The sequence below is a fragment of the Anas acuta genome, chromosome Z (assembly GCF_963932015.1).
Source record: "Anas acuta chromosome Z, bAnaAcu1.1, whole genome shotgun sequence".
NCBI lineage: Eukaryota > Metazoa > Chordata > Aves > Anseriformes > Anatidae > Anas > Anas acuta.
Window position 1 is genome coordinate 76,550,996 of NC_089017.1, and position 22,208 is coordinate 76,573,203.

General features: G+C 34.3%; 1 protein-coding gene across 3 annotated transcripts in view; it reads left to right on the forward strand.

The window, feature by feature from the left end:
* Positions 1 to 22,208, forward strand: part of SLF1 (SMC5-SMC6 complex localization factor 1) — a 41,179-nt gene that overhangs the window by 8,402 nt on the left and 10,569 nt on the right. For 2 of the 3 annotated variants that reach the window (XM_068667716.1, XM_068667719.1), the window contains 9 exons: positions 269 to 400; positions 2,358 to 2,405; positions 6,119 to 6,277; positions 6,911 to 7,077; positions 8,452 to 8,589; positions 9,261 to 9,426; positions 17,304 to 17,451; positions 19,512 to 19,657; positions 21,598 to 21,767. In XM_068667716.1, the coding sequence (XP_068523817.1) occupies positions 269 to 400; positions 2,358 to 2,405; positions 6,119 to 6,277; positions 6,911 to 7,077; positions 8,452 to 8,589; positions 9,261 to 9,426; positions 17,304 to 17,451; positions 19,512 to 19,657; positions 21,598 to 21,767 (1,274 nt within the window). The remainder of the gene's footprint in view (positions 1 to 268; positions 401 to 2,357; positions 2,406 to 6,118; positions 6,278 to 6,910; positions 7,078 to 8,451; positions 8,590 to 9,260; positions 9,427 to 17,303; positions 17,452 to 19,511; positions 19,658 to 21,597; positions 21,768 to 22,208) is intronic. The other variant, XM_068667717.1, reaches the window with a different exon arrangement.

Below are 22,208 nucleotides of genomic sequence, written 5' to 3' on the forward strand. Positions count from 1 at the left end.
AAACTTATATTGGTAGTTCTCGTGCTATAGCTGCCTGCAACTTCAGTGTTCTATTTCCACAGATGTTTATTTGCCACATGCTGTAGACCCTTGAAAAACTGAATAAACATGCATATACACACATGTATTTACAATAAAATGTATGGAAAGTCTTAAGGACATAAAAGGTGTTTTACAACATTAGCTGAGAGCACTGTAAGTGTAAACATAATGGTTTTTTTTTGTTTGGTTGGTTGGTTTTGTTTTGTTTTTTTTTTGCTCTGCACAGAAGGAAATACAAAATATAGAAGTTACCCAAATGAACTATTTCCTGCCTGCACAAGAAACTGACCAAAATGAGTCGAATGTGAAGCTTGTCGAACTGAAAAATGCTGTGTTAAAACACATGTATTTTGTAGAGGTAAGTAACAGCTAATGCTTTCTCAGCATAAAATGTAAAATATATATAATTAAATGTAATTTCTATTATGGATGCTGAATCTGCTTAACTAGATATTTTAACTTCTTCTGTAGTAGTAGTGGTAACTTTTTAGCCTGCAATGTTTAATAAGCTTATGTTTACTACATCTGCCACTAGCCAGAATACAACTTAGTAGTGGTAATTGATAGTCATAAGTGTATGAAAGACATAGTAGGCTGTTTGAATATGTGACATCAGTAAAAGCTAATATTGTTCAACACAGTGTCACATCGGATTACAATCGTTCTATGACTTCCCTGTTATCTAGCTAAATTACACTAACACGTTTTTAAAACTAGCCATATCCTAGAACAAGCAAAAATTTTGTTGATTGATGTGTGTTTTTTTGTTACAAATAAAAACTAGAGCAAGAATCATTTCTTTGTTTTAATGCTGTCACATATCCTGATAAACTTGGTATATTTGTAATTAAAAACAGCATTTAATTTCTAGAAAAAGCAAGTAATTACAGTGTGTATTATCGCTGTAAATTACACTGATGCAGGTGATACTGTGTAAGTATTCTTGTAGTAGCTTACATAAAACACTCTTGATTCTGCAACTGCAAATTAAGGTCCACTGTATGTGTCAATATTAGCTCCTACTAACAAAACAGTTCAACAATTCAAATGCTCAATGTACAAAATGTTTAAACTCAAGACTGGCAATTTGAAGACTAATGTTGCTTAAACACATACACCGTCAAATACTCCCATCAGTGACATTTTAACAAGACCATAACCTCCGGACCTTTAAAAAATAAATCTATCTTTAACTTCTCATGCATAGGACTATTGCAGGCTAATCATAGTAGGCAGCTGATCCCCACACAGCTCCCTTCCTCCCCACAGCTGGACTGGGGAGAGAATCAGAGGCAAGAAAACCAGTGGGTTAAGATAAAAAAACAAAAACAAAACAAACAAACAAACAAAAAAAACCCACTGTTTAATACGTAAAGCGAAAGCTGTGGGCACAAGCAAAGCAAAATAAGCTCCCATGAGCCTGCAGATGCTCAGCCATTTCCAGGTAAGCAGGGCTCGTCATGCCTAATGGGTACTTGGGCAGACAAATGCCATGATAATCAGAATCATTTCCCCCAGCTTTTCCTGTCGTATGGTATAGACCATTGCTGGGGTCAGCTGTCCTGGCTGCGTCCTCCTAGCCTGCGGAACTGGCCTTGACAAATATGCCAGCACTGCTCAGCAAGAGCTAAAGCTTTGGTGTGAGTACTGTTTGTGGGTAGCACTGTTTTGGTCACAAATCCATCATAGCACACCGTGAGCTACTCTGATGGAACTTTTCCCAGTTCCCAGCCAAAGCCAAAGTAACCACATAACAGTAGCACTTTTTATTGGATTGTCTTTCCCTCAAACTACTATGAGCGATAGAATAATCGTAATCCTGAGGACTTTTTCTGATAAAATATATTATTAAGCTCATAACACTAGGTAACCAAATGTAACAGTAATACATTTTTGCACCTACTATCATCACATTACAAGCAACTTGCAAGGAGTATCCCGAGTTTGCATTTTGCCATAGAAAACCTGAAAGCACTAATACATTTTAATGGTTAAGTGGATCAAATCTAATCAAACTGTCATTATGTAACAACTGCATGAAAAAGAAGCAGAAAATAACAGGAAAACTGAGGAGGAAAAAAAGCTCATATTATTTTCCTCTCAGGTCATTGATCCCTTATTTCCTAATTTTGCCCTCTAAATATTAAAAAGAACTACAAATAGATTGCTATGCTTATTGTTTGTTTTTTACTGTGTTTAAAAAAAAAATTAATACAGTATTTATAGACCATTGTTTATTGGTATCCAGTGTACAGGTTGACCTTTTTTTTCCTTTTTTCCTTTTTTTCCCTTTGTTCCTTTTTTTTTTTTTTTAGTCCGCTAAACATAAATCTGCTCATAAAGACCAGTGGAATAATCCAAAGGTAAGGATTCTTTTAAGACTCATGTTCCATTTATGGATTTTTTTTAATGCAGTCAAGTAAATATACTTTTATTGTCAAATTAGCTATTGGATAGATATTTTAAAATACTTACATTATCCAAAAGTCTAATAAAGTTATTTAAAAGTTAAAGAACATCATTCAGGTACTAGTGAATTTATTCATTGTTATGATGCTTCCAGTACCACCCTCTTATTATGAAGAAACCCTTTAAAACTGCTGGCTAAGAGAGCACTATCTGTTAATAACCTAAAAAAAGAAGAGATGCCGTAGCATGCTTTAGGGTCACAAACTACTCAAATTATGTATTTTTGAAATATTAAAGTATAAAAGATATATTCTGCTTTTTGCAGTTCTCATGTTTTTGCTAGTAGAGACAGACTTCAGCTAAAGATTGTCTCACCATAGAAAGAAGCAGTACATCAGCATAAGCTTTAAGCATCATCATGCATGCTTCAGAGTGTACCAAAGTATGGATTACAAGTAGGATAAATCATATTTTCCAGTCCTATTCTCATAACTACTTTGACTTTTATTTTTCTTTGTTACTATTTAGTTATCATGTTTCTTCCCATTAAGACAAATGCATGCCATAAATCAGGTATAGGTCAGCACCAATTAAGTCTTTTTGTAAAGTCTCTTAAGTAAAAAATACTTCAAATTTTTTCCGTTTTCTATATAACACTAAGAATAAATTATTTAAATATGTTTGTTGAAATGTTACATCTCAGTAATTAAAAAGCATTTTACATATTAGCTATGAGCTATTGTACTTTATATGATAACTTTTATTATTTAAAATGTTAAAATGGGAAACTTAAAGCATATGTGTTACCTTTGTGTATTTCTTCTGTGGCTGAAGACTCATTTTTGTGAACCATACTAAGTAAATAGTTGCTTGGTGTGTAATTGAGGTCCCAGTCTACACAGAATTATCTTTTTATCTGTTTCCTTTGTATTGATATAATAGGGATAGAGAAAAATATTTTTAAACATAAGCACCAAAATGCCTTTGTCATTGTCCTACAGTTGTAATAGTCATGTTTTGGTTAGTGAGTTAATGGGGAAATAAAACTTTAGGTTTCTTAACACTTCTGAAAACAAATTGTTATTTGGTACTCTTAACGATGATAGAACTTTAAATTTGGAATTTTTGAACCCAATTCTAATTATTTTCTGAAATATAACCTGACACCATCTTTTATTGCTTTGTGGAGTATCTGTTGCTAGCCTTAGAATTTGATATGTTTCTTCTAAAGGCAGTATATTTGTGGCTGTTAAACACAGCTCCAATATAGCTCCAATAAGTATTTCTATTAGTCTAGAGGAAGTAAAATTAAATCTACAAACTAAATTATCAGATTAGAACTGTACTGTATTCAGTTATCTCAGTTTGCTTCTGCTGGTTCTATCAATCATCTTCCCTGTTATTATTTTATATTGTCTTTTTTGCATTTTGGTACATAAAACACAACTTCTTTTCTATGGACCTTCATTTTCATTTGTTTCTGCTCAAAATTTTAATGCTTCTCCTAGCAGTGCTCCATAGAAACTGGCATTTTCCTCCAGCCAGAATGCCAGCCAGCACAGCTTTGTACACAGCTTATTGAAGGCCCTCATTACAAAAGGTGTCTCTGGATTCTGCAGAAAGTCCACTATATTGGTTTTCTGTCATCCTTCCTTATGGCTTCCAAAAAAGGTGAAAACCTGTTCTCCTCTTCCTTCCTGCCCTGAAAGTAATGCAAAAGGCCTCTCACAGTCTCCCAAAACTGTTTTTTTGTTGTTGTTGTTGTTCAGTGTACTTTTTAAATAATGCATGGATGATGACATCTAGTACCAGAATTCTTAAGAAACATAAGTTCCTGTCACAATATAGATAGATGTGCTGGTACGATCACCAGATGAGGGCCAGTAGTGACATGCTTGTCCCTGCACAATATATTGTCATCTTCACATGTTTTAAGTCTAGAAAACAGAGTTGTTCTTTGACTGCCATTAAACACTTTAGGATTGCTCCTTAGATGTACTGTTTGCATATAATTAGCATTACAAAAGTATGAATGCAACTATTATTTCCAAAGGAAATAAAGTGAACGTTTTAATAGCGCATATATGAATGAGAAAATTGAAATAAATGTGAGTTGCAAATGCCAGATGCACAAAGATTTGATTAAAAGAAAATTGTCTAGGTGAGCATCTTTATTTATTGTTAATATAGCAATGGCAAGCCTTAGGGATCTCAGAAATGTAACATTTGCTGAGAAACTAAATGCTGCTAAGATGGAGCTCAGTCACTTAGACCTTAGCTGTGATTTAACAATGATTGTCATTTCTTTCAGAAGTTTTTCTTGTTGTTTTCAGGTTTGATCTGAGGTCTTGATGTTTTTGTTTCTTCTTAAAACATTTCTTGGAAATTCTTGCTAATAGCAGTATACTCCATGACCTCAAACCACAATTGGACTTGAAGACTGTGTTAATTTTAGTTTAAATTAATTTTGAAACAATTGATAGAATGTCTCATGTTGCTTTGCCTACTATGCATTAGGAGCCAAGTTTCTTGGCAGAGTTGGTAGTCTACCAGGTGTTAAGGGACTAAAGCATTAAGAAATCTACATAATTGTTTAACTTCTATCAGCTCGGTGTTCTACTGTTCTTGACTCTGCTTCTTTCAGTTGTGGCTGGCTCCCTATCCCAGTTTCCTTGAGTTTACCAGAATCTCAGGCTATACATTGAAACAAAATAGCTGGGTTTCAAAACACAAGCTAACAGCAGTATGGTTGCAACTGGCTTATGCATCTTAGCTTTGTGTTCGACTAGAGGAACGACGTAAGTAAATAGCAATGTAGCTGAGATCTTCAATATCCCCTCTTTGATATTGGTAGTCAGAGGAAATAAAGTTTTTGAAAGCTGAGAGTACAGACGATAACAGGGAAATTACAGGGCAGATACAGCATTCCAGGAAAGCCATTATAGATTCTTCCAGGCCCTCTGAAAGCTTGCAAAATTAAGTGTTTCACTGTCATGAGTGGCACAGAATAAGAAGGAAGTCTTGTGCCATTAAGAAGATCTTCAGAGCTTTGAAGTCCACTGGGATCAATACCTGTACTATCTGTAGCATTAGCTGCTTCTTTGACATGTCATAGTAATAGGAGCAGCACTAGGGAGATAAAACTGTTACATGGTTTGTAGCTTTATAAAGTTTATAAATGATGTATTTTATGATTTTACATTTTTGTTCAATTTTTGTTAGCTGTTTGCTGATACTGATTATCTTACTGCTCCAGTCATATGTTGTAGGGTGTACTTTGCACGTTTAGAAGCATTAACACTTATTCTTGTGCATACCTTTTCAGAATAAATTATAGACAAGCTAAGGAGTGTGTGAATTGTAATTTGTTTTTTAAAAAGGTAAATGCATTCAGATGGTCCTAGGAGGTAGGCACACTCTGTAAGGCACTTTCTTGTTAATGAAAGCCGTAAGCAGTAAGGTGAAGGTATTTCCATTCTAGATGGCAGCAGCTCACTGGATCAGGCAATAAGTAAGTAATAAGTTCTGTTGTAATTTATAATGTTCTTCCATTTTATTATATTGCTAACATTTTACTTAGAGACTTCGTGTTAGTTCTTGTTCTGTCTTGGGTTTGTAAGTTAGTTCATAAGCTGCTCTTTTACTTACGAAGATATCTCATTTCTAGCTTAAAAATACCACCCTGTCTGGAACTGCTTGGCGCATATTTGAAGGATTAATTGAAGAGCATTTATTACCTGATGTAATCTCAGAAGTTGCAGCTGTTCAGAAGTACTCTCTACCTCCTGTGCATTTTTTTCATTCTCTTCTAGAACATGTCCTGTTGGTAAGAGCTGAAGGCTAAAGTATTAGAAAAGACTATAGTGTTATAAGTATTAAAGCAAGAAATACTATCTTTTCTTCTGACAGTATGCTTACAGTTTTAAGTGATGCATTAACACTTCACATTCATCAATGTCTTAGGATTACTGCAATCTGAAAAGGAAATAATACTTTTAAAAATATTATTATTAATTTGCAAAAACTATGAATGTGGGAGTCTAAATATTGTGAAAGAACCAACCTAGAGTTTTTTCATTGCTTGTAGAAACAGCCCTTGTGCAACAAGTTAGTTTTTTTTGTTTTTTTTTTTTTAAACTTTGTAGGCAACAGGTAGAAAGCTCAATAGAAAAGGTTTGTTCTAAGCAGTGATTTATTCAACTGGAATACCACACTAGAGCAATTGTTTTTAATTGTTTTTATGTTTGTTTGTTTGTAAATTCTGTTTTTTTTTTTTTGTTTTGTTTTGTTTTGTTTGTTTGTTTTTTGTTTGTTTTGTTTTTTTCTGCTTCCATTTATGCAATAAATAGCTTGTTGATTCACTGATGTAACTTGGTTTAATTTTCCTTTTGGTCATGTGAGAATCATATTGTATACTTGGCCAGTTTATAGCTAATAGTTTTTTCTTATTTTGTTACAGGGAAATACTGATGCAGTATTTCTTGCTAAATTTCGTCATGTTTTGTACGTTGTTCTCCAATGTGATCCTCCTTGGAAATCCCCATCTACATTAAGATATTATTTGGATTTTCTTCAGTGTCCTATCTGTAAGAATGGCACGTGGTCATTTGTAGAGATGCTTGTAAGGTAAAAAAAATAAAAAAATAAAAAAAATAATGTTGTATTAGATGCAATAGTTCTTCCAGATAAAAAGTTTCCCCAAATCTGGGGAGAGAGAAGGAGGCTTGTAATGCTGTTATACTGAAGTCACATCTTCACCAGAACAGGTTAACTGTATGTGAATGTCTAGAATTGTAACTGAGATTTGGACTTCTGCTATGTTTCGGTATCTGTTAGGTCACAGGTAGAAGTGTATCTTGGAACAGAAAGACGTGTTTGTTCTCCTTTTTTGAAGAATGATTTCTTGTTTTAAACTTTTCAAAATTGCGATTATGTATTATTGCTGTTCTGATGTATATGTATATATGTACATACACAAATATATCTGCAGTTATGAGGCAAAGCCCAGTCTTGTCTTGGCAAGCATGAAGCTTCATGTTCTATTTTGATTTTAATCATAAACTTCCTATACATGTACAAATACAGGACTTAGTTTATATAGCTGTTTGGCAAGTTTGTTGATGCTTTAGCTTAGGAACTCATTCTTTGTAACTTGCATCAACATAAATTAATTCTTCACACAGTTGGAACAAAACCAGCACTTCTTATTACTGTCATAAAATCGTAAGTAATATTTAAATAGTTTGGTACAATTGTGATTAGAAGCGTGTAAATGTAGACCATAGTAACTATGTGCTTCAAGGGCATTGAATCGCTGTATTGGAATCACCATAATTGGACATGTAACAATTTTGATTAGGAACATGTCATTGTGCCATTTTAATGGAAGAGAATTTAAATATGAGAAAATATGTAAAATATTTTATCCTTTCTTACCTTTTGGCAGTCTCTGGATACCCAGCAGTTGTATATCTGTTTTTTTTTTTGTGTGTATGTGCATGTTCTTTCCAATAGTCAAAATTCTAGCAAGTAAAATTTTGCACACATTACTTCAAAATTATCTCTATCATGTCAGACAAGCACTACATTTGACCAAAAACTGTATTCCTGTCAAATAACTTTGTGAACTGTTTCTGAACTGTTTATAGGATGGATGTTAAGCCTATGAAATACTGCAAGACTGCCACATAATTAAAGGATTTACAAGAAGTTCTGTTAAAATCAGTAAATCAGTGGGACAGAAATATACAGAAAATGTGGTTAAATTATTTAGTTTGCGCAATTTTCATCTACAAAACAAGGCCCCAGTTACAAATTTTTTAAGTCTTTGGAGAAAATGTGGCTTTAAAACCAGAAAGTTTGGCTTTAAAATGATAAATGTTGCTGGGGAGCAAGGCATTTCCTCATCAAAATTGTCCAGAGTCAAAGTTGCCTTCTTTGCCAATAAATCAGACTATCATTTCTGTCATACAAATGGATTTTTTGGTGTTTATTTTTCAGGTCTTGCCTTTATTGTAAAATCATTTGTCATGCAGCCCCGGATTCAGGAAAAGCAGATGAACAGAGAATAGTTCACAAAACATTATTGAAGTTTTTCTTTGATTTAGTAAAAGCTGAAGTAGAGTTTCTGACAAAAAGGTGGGTTTTACAGGATAACACTTTTATTACTTTTTCACAATTTAATGTGGATTTTTGTATCTACAGCAGGATGTATCCTGATTTTTTGTATGCCTGTGATAATATTCTGTTTCACAGAGATGATATTAGTTAACATTTTTTTATATTTCTCAGTTCTCAGTTTATTTATTGTAATTGGCATTGTTTTTTCCTAGTTGTGCTTTAAGACCACTAACTTTTCACAGCTTTATTATTTCACTATATTACAAGTTTCAGTAAGCATTGAATTTTGCCCGTAAAGCTACATTTTTAGCTTTGCAATGTTTCCATATCTATTCCATAAGTTAGACAAGCAGTATTTTGAACATACTGATTAAAAAAAAAAATCAATTAAATGTTACCTTTCACTAGGGAGATAATTATCTTTCCTTAGTTTATGAAATATAAAAAAAGTCTTGGTTTTGCTCTGGCAGCCTTTATATATTAGCACAGTATTAGAATTCCTTCAGTCTGACTGTAATAGTCATCATTATTTTACTTATTATTCATCAGAAATTGTGTCTGATCTTTCCATACTTAAAAATTGCCAAACCTTTGTATGTTTTGACAGAAGATAAGGTTTCTGTCTAGTAACTATAGTAATCAAAGTGGCATAAAGAATTTAGTTTTTTTCACTTGCTTCTTTTTTTCAGTTTGGTTGAAGAGACCAATTCACAGCACCAGCAAGTAATGCCACAGACGGTTCTTCTGAAAACCTTTTGGCTGGGAAGCGAAACCTCAGTGCTTTTCACCAAACACATAAATATTCTAGCAGATTGGGTCATACTTTCCCATAGAGAATTGAACAGAACGAATGATGTGAGTATGAATTTTATGCTTTAAAATAATGAAGACTGACATATTTTTTAAAAGACATTTCTTTGTTCATTCCTTTGTGAGGAATTATATGTAAGTATCACAGCTGCTTGTTATATCTGCCTTTTGTTGTGAAGCATGCTGGTTTTTGCTCCACTAAAGGAAATGAATTGATCCATAAGATTCTCATATTGATCTGTAGAGAAGAAACGAGTCATGAGTAGCTTGTTGGCTACATTCAGATGTTCATATGCCCTTACCAGCAGGTATTACTGTAGTCATTAGGGACACAAGCTTAACACATCCTGTCAAACAATAAGGTGTAACAAAAGAGATGATTATCTTCTTTTACAGTGATTGTATTCAGGCAGCATTGGAAGGAGAGAGCTAAGAAAACATTTTTTTATTGTCTTCTACAGATAAACATTATTTTGTTTTATTAAATGCCCCAATTTCTTCCCAAGTCCTTTAGTTTCATTTGGTATCTTCCCTAGATCTTTTCATAAAAATGGAATTGAAGGCAACTTAATTGCTGTTCTGTGACCTGCTGACCAGCAGGACATTGACCTGAAAGATACTGAGTGTCCTCTATACCACCTCTTTCTTTTCAGAAGCTAGAGGCCTTGTAAAACATCTTTGACTTCTTGATTCTCACATAAAATACAAACTTACTGCTGTCTCTGCATTCTCTTTTAAATTATTGTGAAAGCACAGAATAAATAGGTACTTCATTCACTTTTTCATTACAATAACAGAACAACAATAGAAAATCAAGTATTCCAGAGAAAAAAGCACTTTCAATATAATAGCTACTAGTTCTTCATTATGTTAAGAAAGCAGAAGGATTAAACATAATGAGAGTTTCACTCATCTTACCCTGCCAGACCTCCTACCTTTTTTGAGGACTATCAAAGACAGATATTCTGAAACAGTGCTGCCTTTTATCCATGGTCAAGATATTTAAAAAGTGCCTAAAATTAGGCTTCTATACCCATATTTATATTTAAACAACCTACCTTTTCAAAGGTCCTGAGCACCAAGCAGGCTCACATTCAGTTGATTTCATTCTGATTCTTTGGAAAATGAGATTGCTTTCATATGTTTCCTGGTGTTGAGTGTGCAGTTTAAGTGTAGACATATATTTTTTTCCTACTATGCCTTCTTTTGACAGTTCCTGTACTGTAAGCCATACCTTTATCATAAAATGCTCTTTGCATAAGCAGAATGATCACTTGTGGCAGAGTGTAGTACATGTATGAAAAATAAAGGAGGACTAAAACACAACATCAAAGGTAGACCTACCTCTTGTTTAGATTTATTTTTTTCTTAGTTTTCGTATATGTTTAAATACAATAGAAAATATATGTATATAAGAATTGCCCTTTCAGCACAAAGCCAAAGTGCCTATTGTGTTTACATTTGATTTTATGCACTAGAATTATTGTGCAATGTCCGTGCAGATTTCTAGCCTTAAAAAGCAGTTTCTATATTCTGTTGCCTGATAATATCTGTAGTGTTGTATGGTCTGTCCTACTGCCCTATCCTTTAGCTTCATATTTTTATAATGTGTTTTTTTTTCTTTTGCATTTTTTGGCAAAAATAATCTCTAGAACAAAATACTGTATTTTTACATACAAACCTCATCATTATTGCTTTCTGCACACTCAGTTTTGTTTAGAACTTGAAATAATGATTTTTCTTATATTCAGAGACTCCCTTTAGAATTCCATAGCTGAAAAGGTCAAAGGAGCCAAAAGAGCGGATCATCCCCAGCTATGCAGACAGAACTGTTTTCTTTTCTTTTTCTTCTTTTTTTTTTTTTTAAATTATTCTAGAGATGCATACATAAAAACATATGCCATTAAATAGAGCATATTGGGTGCGATTTTTCCCCGGTCTATGTTTAAGGGTATGATTCATTGTTACCAGTTTTGTTTTTCAAAAACTGCTTACTTAAGAGGCAGCACATTGTCAATATACATGTAAGGCCACTCAGAAACCAAAATGAAAGGAATGGCTCAGGCAATCTTTCTATCCATATAGGCAGAGAAAATTGTGTTTTGTTTTTTGTTTTTTTTTTTGCACAGTGTAAGGGAGTGACCATGTCTGCCTGCTTACATAAAGGTATGAGATCATGGAAAGACACAAACATGCCAATTGTGATACAGTAATTTTTGTGAAAAAAAAATGTGAAATAGCAATTCCATGCAATTGTTCTGTGAAAATATCTGTGAATAAAAGCAGACAAATAATTTGATGAAATGCTTTTTGAGGCATATCAAACAGATTCATTTCAAAGCAGTAAAAGTGATTTTTTAATTTTTCTTAAGCTATTCAGAATTTGGTGAGAAGCATCTCTTTTTATGTGATTCAAAGGGATTGCTGATTTGTTGCAATAGAGGAGAGGGGAAATATCTGTATATATTCCCTTTCATCTAGGTGTTTTAGGTGTTTTTTGTGTTTTGTTTTGTTTGTGTTTGTTTTTTTTTTTTTTCAAAAAAATACTTAATACATGTATGTCAACATACATAGATACACATGAGTATGTAAAAAGAGCAAGCCGGAAACAGATGTAGCATCTGAAGTGAGAACCTCCAGGCTGAAATTCTGCATGAGAGTTGCTGGTTTTCTTGGAGTAAATGCTCTGAAGGTGTTCCACTTTTCAGGCCCATTGTAACCTGTATCAGGAACAAAGAGTAAGAATGAAGGGCTACAAAGACTATGGTTACATTTGTGGGTGACTGTCGTTATATATACAGGTACATTTACTTTCTTGTGTTGGAATTTACTTTATCTTAAAAGTACTATAATAAAATTAGTGACAGGAAATCAAATGCCCTCACTCATCACTGTGTTAATCTACTGGGACATCCTGGTGGAAGAAAAGTATTCTTGTAGTTTAAAATGCACTGCCAAAGAACACAGATTTTTTTTTTCTATCTCTTCATCTCTGGAATCAATATTGAATATATGGCTAAAATCATAGAATTGTGGGAATGTGAACTATGTGTGTCATAGTTCAAAAGTAAATAGGATTGATGCAGAAACTCACAAGGTTCCTTGAAACAGCTGTTAAATTAACTTTAAAATTTACAAAGGAACAAACATGTATTATTTGTAACACTGAGTAGCCATTCGGTTAGGGCATCTTTTCATGATGATACTGCCTCGCTAAGAGAACCAGAACACTTGTCATCTCTGCTGCTGCTTTTTTTTTTCTTTCTTTCTTTTTTTAAGGCCCTAATACAGTCTGACAAAGGAGTGTAAAAGGGATTCATTCCAATTTTTATTTGCATTGTCTTTCGTATTTGTAGTGTGCTTTCTTCCATGTTTCCAGTATCATTACAGTATGGTATAAATTTGTAGAATCGAATGTCTTTCTGTCACTCCCCAAAACTTTCTTTGAAGTATGTTTTAGACAGTTTTCAGAGTACTGTATAACCCTGAAAACATTATACCTTATAGAAAAGAACTCTAAAAAGCATCTCTAAAATAACTCTCTAATTCAAAGTAAGAAAGTTAAAATGAATTTTCCTGTGACTTAAAAGCTTTCCAATGAGAACTTTTATGAATACTAAAACTTCTATCACTGGAGGACTGTACTTGACTCAGGAAAGCATTAAATGAAACAGCAATGAAGGAACTGGGTTTGCTAAGCTAACAGTCACCCATTGTCCTTTATATGCTAACACACTCAACAGCCTTTGTTCACTAAAGTGCTTTTTCTCACAGAAATAGCATTGATTCTCAACTCTAACAACCAGTAAGAGAGTTTTGAAAAAAAAATAATACCTAATTGGATCTTATTTAATTAGCTAAGCATGGTGTAGTGGGTTGACCTCAGCAGGCAGGTAACCCCCACTCAGCCACTCACACAGTGCCCCCTTAGCAGTATGGGAGAGAGAATTGGAAGACCAAGAGCAATAAAACTTGTGAGTAGGGATAAAGACAGTTTAGTAAGTGAAGCTAAGCTGTGCACACAACCAAAGGAATGTAAGTTCATTCACTATTTCTCATTGTTAGGCAGATGTTCAGCAGCTTCCTCGAAAGCAGGATTTCGGCACACATAGCGGTTACTTGGCAAGACAAATGCCACAGCTCCAAATGTCCCCCTTCCTCCTCCTTGGCCCTCCTCAACTTTTTTTGTTGAGGACTACATTGTATGGTACGGGCTATTGCTTTGGTCATCTGGGGTCAGCTGTCCTGGCTGCATTTCCCCCCAGCCTTTTGTGCACCCCCAGCAAGTAGGTAGGCATCAAAACTTTCACATTTTCCCAATTAGCACCCCCAGACTACTTGCAAGTTCAGTAACTTACAAGTTCCATCAGTGTTCAGCAACACATTGGTGTGTCATTAACACTGGTTTAGGAACAAGTTCAAAGCGTAGCACCATACAGGCTTCAGTGAATAAAATGAAAAATCTTTGCCAACTAGACCCACTTTAGCATTGTAAGTAATACTGCAGTCCTTTAAGAATCTTTTCAGTGTGACTTGAAGTACTACATTTGGCAGTAGTACATTATTTGCAGGAATTTTAAAAATACACATTTGCAGAGAAAAGAGAGATACTTGAATAGTTTCTTAATGTACCTACAAAAATCACGTCCTCGCTGGCTATTTATAAAGAAACAAAACTAAGTCAGGTTCAAGTCTGGTTAGAGGTTGAAGAATAATTGATAGGGCCACAATCAGTGGTTTCTGAATATTCTCAATTTTTATTGATTGAAGGCTTGTGTTCCAGTGACCAATAGCCACATAATTTATCTAAATGATGGTGTAAACAAAGACCTCTCATTTAGAAGTATTTTTACATAATGCAAAATTGCCTTTGGTAATAGCGTAGGAACTTATGTCATTTGTATGGGTAAGCTGTTATTTCATATTCAGGAATAAGAGTTTTCATATAATGTTCTTAATATTGTTTTTGTGAACAAAAAATCAGCGGGCTCCTGTGAATTTACTTTGTTACTGATTTGCATACAGAGATCACTTAGCTTTGTAAGAATTATGCTTATATTCTAAAAATAATGCTGCTGAAGCTTTTTTATTTTTTTCCCTTTATGTTAGGTTGGTCATTAAAAATATCAACTAAATTACAGGAAAACTGCAGCTTTAAACCAGCACTAGAGTTGTAAAGCTGTAAAAGACTTTTCTTGAGGATTTAGAGGATGTAGTCTCATGAGTTTGAAAGCAGGAGCTATTTATTTGCACAACGATGCTTTGGCATACAAGGTAGCATTCCCATGTCAGTTGGAAATGCTAGCTTCTTTTTCCTTTTTAATATTGTACGCATATGTTTTCATGACTATGTTTATATTTTTCTGTGGTTGAAAATGAAAATATTGTTAATAAGTTAATATTTCAATATTTTTAAAACAGATTATGCTTTAAGTCGATTAGAGCATTTTCCCCTCATTTGTAACATTGAACCACTTATTTCATGATAAGAATGCTCTTGGTTTGTACTGTTATCAGAATGCCAACTAAGCCTCTACCAGTTGGTGTTACCTGGGTTGTGTTTCTCAGACTGCAGATATACTAAACTAGCACAGGTAGCTGCAGCTAATGTACCACCAGCCAGCTTTACTTTTGCAACTGTATATCTTTGTGGAACATCATTTATTCCTTTATATTTGGAGTATTAACACTCATTATTTCCATTTCCTGTCCTGTCCTATCTATCTTGTGTCTCCCAACCTCCCCACAAATTGTCACAGCTGAAGTAATACAGCCTTGTGGTTTAGAAACAAGAATAAATAGTATAAATACTTGCACTTAACATCTGCATTTACCTCAGTCTACATCTGTATGTCCTTGATCCCGTCACTTACTTCTGTTAAAAATCAGCTTACTTAATGCATTTCTGTAATTTATTTATTTTTTTTAATAGCTATTGACAGGATTAAAGTATTCACCCAGTATTTTGCTTTGAGATCCAGTGACGAGGAGGTGTGCATAACTAAGAAAATTCAAACAAATTTGGAATGCTTTGAATTAGTTCTTCAATTTTTACTCCTGAATTCTGGGAAGATACAGTGTAATATATCTTGAAAATATTTAAATATTGGCAGAAAAAAAGATCACGTTGACCTGCCATACCAGTGTTCCAATTTTTTTTCCATATGCGATCTCACATTTAATCTAAAATAATGTACTATGATACAGTAAAGCAAGGGGCAAAATAAATCAAGCAGAGCTGAACAGAAAAAAAGGAATTAGGGCAGGAAGCTATCTCAAAGATCACATTCCTGACAGATTTTGTCTAACCAGATCTTAAAAGCTTTCAGTGACGGAGATTACCTCACCTCCCCACACAATGTTTATTTGTAGTTCTGTTTTTTCCTTTTCTCTTGAATGACAAGAAAGTCTGTTAACTGTATGGGCAGTATGTATGTAGGTTTTCTGCAAATGATTTTGTAGTCTTTTTATAATAAATCTCATCTGTGTCACAGTCTCCATTGTTCTCATATATGTCTGTCTGATTTATTGATGAAGCTCAAACTGCTTTGGTCTTTGGTGCTTTCCAGCTCCTGAGGGAATTGTATTAAATTATTATAAACCAACCCTGAATGTATTTTGTTCTCAAAGGAGTATCAGACAAACCACTGACTGTGGTGCATAGCTGAAAAAAAGTTCTCTTTCATTTAAGTGACTCTTTAAAGTCTCAAGCTTACCAATAAGTACATATTTGGTTCAATTTCCCTCTTACCCAAAATTGTGTGTTTTGAAGTATGCATTCTTGTTGACTGGAATGCAGTGTATCAGCAGGTGCTGTAGTGTATCTGCGGTGATTCTCTAGTAGAGCCTTAGGTAGGCTCTACGTAGACTCTGCTAATTTTGTTGAATTAGCTTCATGTATTCTTACTGTTTTGCATGTATTTTCTCTAATTTTCACATTCAAAACTGATGTGCAAATCTGTGAATTTGCTGTGGTTGCACATGTGGTTGGAGGAATGTCATATTTCGGACTCATTGTACAAAATACTTCTATGTGGCAGATAAAGGCGTTGTGTAGACAGATCTGACTATCCTTTGCACATACTGACTTGGACACCAGAAACAGTGTGTTACCGAACCTATACTAGTGAGGTGAAGTGCTAGTATGGATGAATACATATTTTAATGTGACAGTAGCTCATGGATGACAAATTGTCTAGCTACATGTCATCTTAATAACTCCTCAAGAAAATATGCTTTGCTTTCTTTATCTGTGTATCTTTATTTTTCCTGCAGGTTCAGAGGATAAAAAGCTAATGCTAGTGCCCTTACTTCTGTTCATTCTAAAAATGCAGCTGCTGGTCTTTTTGGAAGTTTGATAGCAGAAAAAAAGCTTCCTGATCTCACATACTGCTTAAGTTCTTTTTCTGTGCAGGAGAGTAGCACCTTACAACCTTACCCACCTTTTGGCACATATGTTAATCACACCGGGGGCTTTAGGTTCATGATGGTACCTTTAGGAACTGCAAATCCTAACAGAGCAAGGAGGCTAAGAGCCCTGCAATTGTTAAATAAACACAAGGTTAACTAGCAAAAATGCAATACTTGAAATTTTACAGTTAAACAAAACCTATTTTGAAAATAAATTACTTTGTACATGTAACCTTTGATCATATTTTGCATGGTGTTCTAGAAAGTGTGTTTCCAAATAACTTGTAGTTCTCTAATGCCATATCTCAACTGGTGTGGCATTAATGGCATATTTAATTTTGTTGACCTGGCTGCAACAGTTTGTTTTTAATCAGAGAGAGAAACACCAGAAAAGAACTGATATGCCTTTTATCTGAAGATGTTCTTTGGTATTATTACTGGTACATTTTCAATGTGAATTTACTATACAGTATAGGTCTATAGATACTTCTTTTCTTTTCTTCTCCTTGTAGGCTTTCAGATGTGAAATAGCTTCTCTATTAAAGGCAATTCTTGGAACTGTAGTGGAGTATTGGATCATCTCAGGTTTACTTATGGACCGAAATGTGTTTTGTCAAATAGCTGGTGATTTAGCACAATACATTGCCATTGCTTGTGACGGTGAGTGTTTTAAATGCTTCTCAGTGTTTTAATCAGATATACCAAAGAAGTCCTAAATTAAAATTCTCAGTTTACATTCAAGTTATGTTTTACCTTCTTTTGCAGCCATGCAGTCTTGTGGTATGATGTGTATGCAGGAAACTGTTTAACTTTGTGTGTGTGCATGTGTGTGTCTGTCTGTCCCAGGCAAAGACCAAATAGAGAGGGCTTTCCTATTAAAATCCTTTTAAATAAATCTCTATAGGTATTAATGTGAAATCAAGATTAAAGAGTGTGAAGAGGAAATAAAATCTTTGCAATTCTCTTGTCAGTTTAGGAGGAAGTATAAACAAATCATACTAAACCGTAACTTCAGAGAGGCAATTTGGGAACCTTTGCTCAGACCAATTTTCTGATGAGACCTTTCACTCAACAGACTTGATCTTACTTGTTAAAGGCATTTCAGCAGGAAGTCCACAAGCTACCCTGAAATTTTGGTCCTTACAGACATCAAATAGAAACATTGCAATGTTTCATTCCAAATCCTTAGAGTTAAAGGAAATTAATGGGGTGGGATGGGATTCAACTGCTCCTATGAATATTATATAACTATCGCTCCTCTTTGATTCAATGTACTAGATATAGAGAAATGATATGGCTCAGACCATTGTCATTCAACATCAGCTGTGTTACTGGTTGTTTCAGCAACTGGGGATGAGGAACTCAACTAAACTAAAAAAAATAATCTCAAGAAAAGACTGAACGTTGTTAGTTTCATGTTCAAACTTCATTCCTACCATTTTTTTTCCTTTTGTCGTAGTCATCGGAAAACTGTACCTCAGCTTTTATACCTCTAAGTATATCCCAGTTTCAATCATATTCAATCATAATTTTCTGTAGAGAAAGGTGTTGGTTAGGCACTTGAGAAGACCTGTAGTGAAAAACAAAAACAAACAAACAAAAATAAAAATCCATATCTCTAGTCAAATAGTTCGATTCTGGTCTTGGTCTTTCCTATGGAAAGTGAATGATAAGAACCATTGTAACCTGCTTCAGATTTAACAAAAACAACAACAAACAAACCAAAAAAAGTTGGAACTTTGTAGTATGATGTAAATCAGTGGAGCTTTTAGTATCTCCTGTTGCCTCTCCAGAGGATTTTATTTTTATAATAATTTTTATATGCTTCTTCATCCATTCAGACCATTCATAGGAATGACATTAGTCATTCCTATTCATAGTCTGGCTATAAAGAATAAAGATCATTTGACTAATTGGTGATTGCTGGAGCGCTCTTCAGTCCACAGGACTTAAAGTGTGAAAAACCATAACAATTTTTCTGTCAATCTTGGAGTAGAAGACATCTGTACTTAAATATTCTTGTTTTGATTGTGTCTATATATCAGTTACTGTGTGAGCATTTCTCAGCAGAGCAGAATACTATCTCCATACAGTAAAGACCTTGGCAGACCTTGCTTTCCACCTGTTTCAGGTGCTATTTTGATGAAATTCTGCTGCTAGAATCAAAATGCAAATATAACCTTAAGAAAAATCATCAATTCCATCTCCTCTAAAAACCAATACAAAACAAACAAACAAAACCCCAAACAAACAAATAAAAACAATGTGGTAGGCCAGAGCTAAGCCTGAAGACGGATACATCTGAATAGTATTGAAATTTGGTTAAGGTCAATTGTAGAATTTGTAGGTCCCCCTGCATTACTGAATCAGATTTCTTTGTTTGTGTTACATACATATTACCTGAATTGTGTTTGTATTATATCACATGAAATTTTAAAGGTGATTACTTGCATAATTTCATCAAATGAAAAATTTCATTCTCAAAATCAATCTAGAGCTTTCATAAGGTTGTATTCAGAGCATTTTTTTAAAGTGTTTAACATTGTAAGAAGTGGTGCTTTGCCTTTTAAAGTTTGATGATCGTTGTCTGAGAAGCTGGTCTTGTTATCAGATGATGGATAAAATCTTTTTTAATTTGACTATTTTAGCAATTCTAATAGAGAATAACTTACAGTAGCTACAATAGTAGAGCTCTTTTTATTTCCTTTGTTTTTATCCAGATTTTTCAGTACATGATTTACAAACGTTCATTTGTACCATACCATCCCTCTGGCTTCAGATGTTTGTGGCAGAAGCAGTTTTTAAAAAACTGTGTTTACAGAGTAATGTAACTATTTCTACAGAACCTCTTTCTCTTCAGAAAATAGTAAGTAACTCTTACGCTCCTTAGTAACATAGCATACTTAAGTACTTAACATATAATTAGATTGACTAAAGTCTTGGAAAATACCTGTCTTCTGTGGTGTAAGGTCTTGGTCATTACATGTATGCTCTTCACCTGTAGAATGTCTACTGCATTTATATTTCTATCTGTCTGAGAGCAAGGTTGAAAACAACAGTGAAGTTTTTCTGATCAGGGAATTCACAACGCCTCTTCAAGTTAATTAATCTGTCTATGCGCAGCTAACATGGAAAGTCAAAAAGAAAGCTTTTTAAAATAATCTTTGATGTGAATACTTTTTTGCAATATTATGTCTGTAATTAAGGAAAATGCAAAATACTGCATGGTTTTCCATGAATATATTTTCCCTCAGATTTCTGAAGAGGAAACAGTCTGTTATTCTACTGTGTCCAAGCATTTGTAAGATACAAGACTTTACGATTCTGAACCACAGCATCTTCCTCTGAATTTCTCCTCTCAAAAACTTTCTTCTGCTTGCGAATCTTTTTTTGCCTTCAAATCAAAAACTGTGATAGCTGATGAGGAAATGTATAATGAAACTCAAAACTACAGTCGCTGTCAGGATATGCACACATCAGGAAGATCACACAGCAATGACAAGACCTAACTTAGAACCACATTTCAGTAACTTCAGTGCTAAAGTCTAACTAGAATATGGAATTCGTAAGTGTTAAGACTTAAAGTTGACAGGTAGAGTTAAAGAAAAACAAAGTCAAACTTAATATTTTTTTCCATACATAAGTTTTCTCAAACTTTACAGAAGTTTATTGTGAACAGAGATCATTGTTTATTAAAACATTGTGTTTAAAGAGAGCTTGAACAAAAGACTGACAGAATTTCAAAAATAAACCAACTAGATCTAATATTTAACATATGTTGCCAACACATATGTAGCAGCAATCACTATTTTTAGTATTGCCATGACTACTGATCACTCTGTGCAACAACTTTAAAAAATGTTAGTAGAGCCTGAAGTTCATGGGTTTCTATGGCTTTCCTTAGCATTCTTTCTTTCTTGCTCCATACGATAAACACTGACCACGGTCCAATTTTGTTTGCTCTTCTCATACATCATCTTATCAGCTAGACTCACTTTCCTATGGGTTCAAGTAGTGCTGTCCTACTCTCTGCAAGTAACTGTACAGTGAGTCTGTCCATTGCACGTTGCTTGCAGAATCTTCAGCGATGTGTTACATACTCAAAGCCTTCTTTAATATTCTTTGATCAGGTATAATGACTGTAATCATTCAGTGAGTCCCGTCACTGGACGATGGTTTTGCCAAACTGCAAAACCTTGCACGACTTTCTGAAAAGAGGGTTAGATGTGGGTTGGAAGCTCTGTATTGCCAAAAATGAGCCAAAATACCTACAATGCTATCCCAATAATGAAAGAACACTGAACAGCTAACTGACTAGCTTATTGCTTTCACAATGTCCAAAGGCTTATGTCCAACCCTTAGCTTAGAAGGGATGAAGGAGGGGAGTATTTCTTTGCTAAGTTGCTCCCTGGGTTTTGCTCCCTGATGTGGGGGAAGAAAGCTTATAAATACTTCCATTAAGTAAGTGAGAATCGATTTGCTTTTCTTTAATCTTATATCCAGTTAAAGAGATGAAAATGTTCTTGGCTACAAAAAAAAAATATCCCACCTCCTGGCTCAGACATACCTCACTCACCTCTGAGGCTAGCATATGAGTTGTTGTGAATTACAACAATATTAAAATAAAGATCGCAGAGCTGACTTTAAACAACCTATATGTGCAAATGTCACTTAGGGACCATATTTTAAAAAACTGAGATTCAGTACCCTGTGGGTGGTGAATGACTGCTTGTACATGAAGTGCAACAGAAAAAGACTTCTAATGTACTTTACACAAACTCGCTGAAAATGTTACTTTTGCAACAGGTCTGTTCCTATTTGCCTGCCTTGAGAGAGGTAGGGATGTGTGACACAAGAAAGATGCATAAAGCAAAGAAAAAGAAAATAGGGCATCGGCCATGCCCTGAGTCTCAAAGGGCATTACAGATGCTAAGTGGTGATAAGCAGAACCAAGTCAAAGTGCTGCCTGATCTACCGTAAGTAATACCTATAACATCACCAGTTTTATTCTGCTTTGGGGGACAGCTTCTGACCTGACACATTTTTTGAACTTTATATGACCTGTTTTGTTGTCTACAAATTACTACAACTGACATAAATCTCCATTTTAAACCTGTAACACCTCTGGTGTGGGGTTTCCCTTTTCTCCCCATCTTCCATCTCTGCATACATGCAGACTGATGTAATAATATTTTCCCAATATTAAAAATAAAGGATACATAGAGAAGTTGAACCATTCACAGAATTACCTTTTAAAAAAGTTTAATTGTGGGTAATTTAATTTTGTTGCTGTTTTATATACAGTTATAATTAAGTGACATATAAATTGCATATTTAAGACATTTTAGAAATAACTGAAATTGGTAGATCTAAGTATGACGTCTGTACACATTTTAAAGTCGTTAAGTACATACACA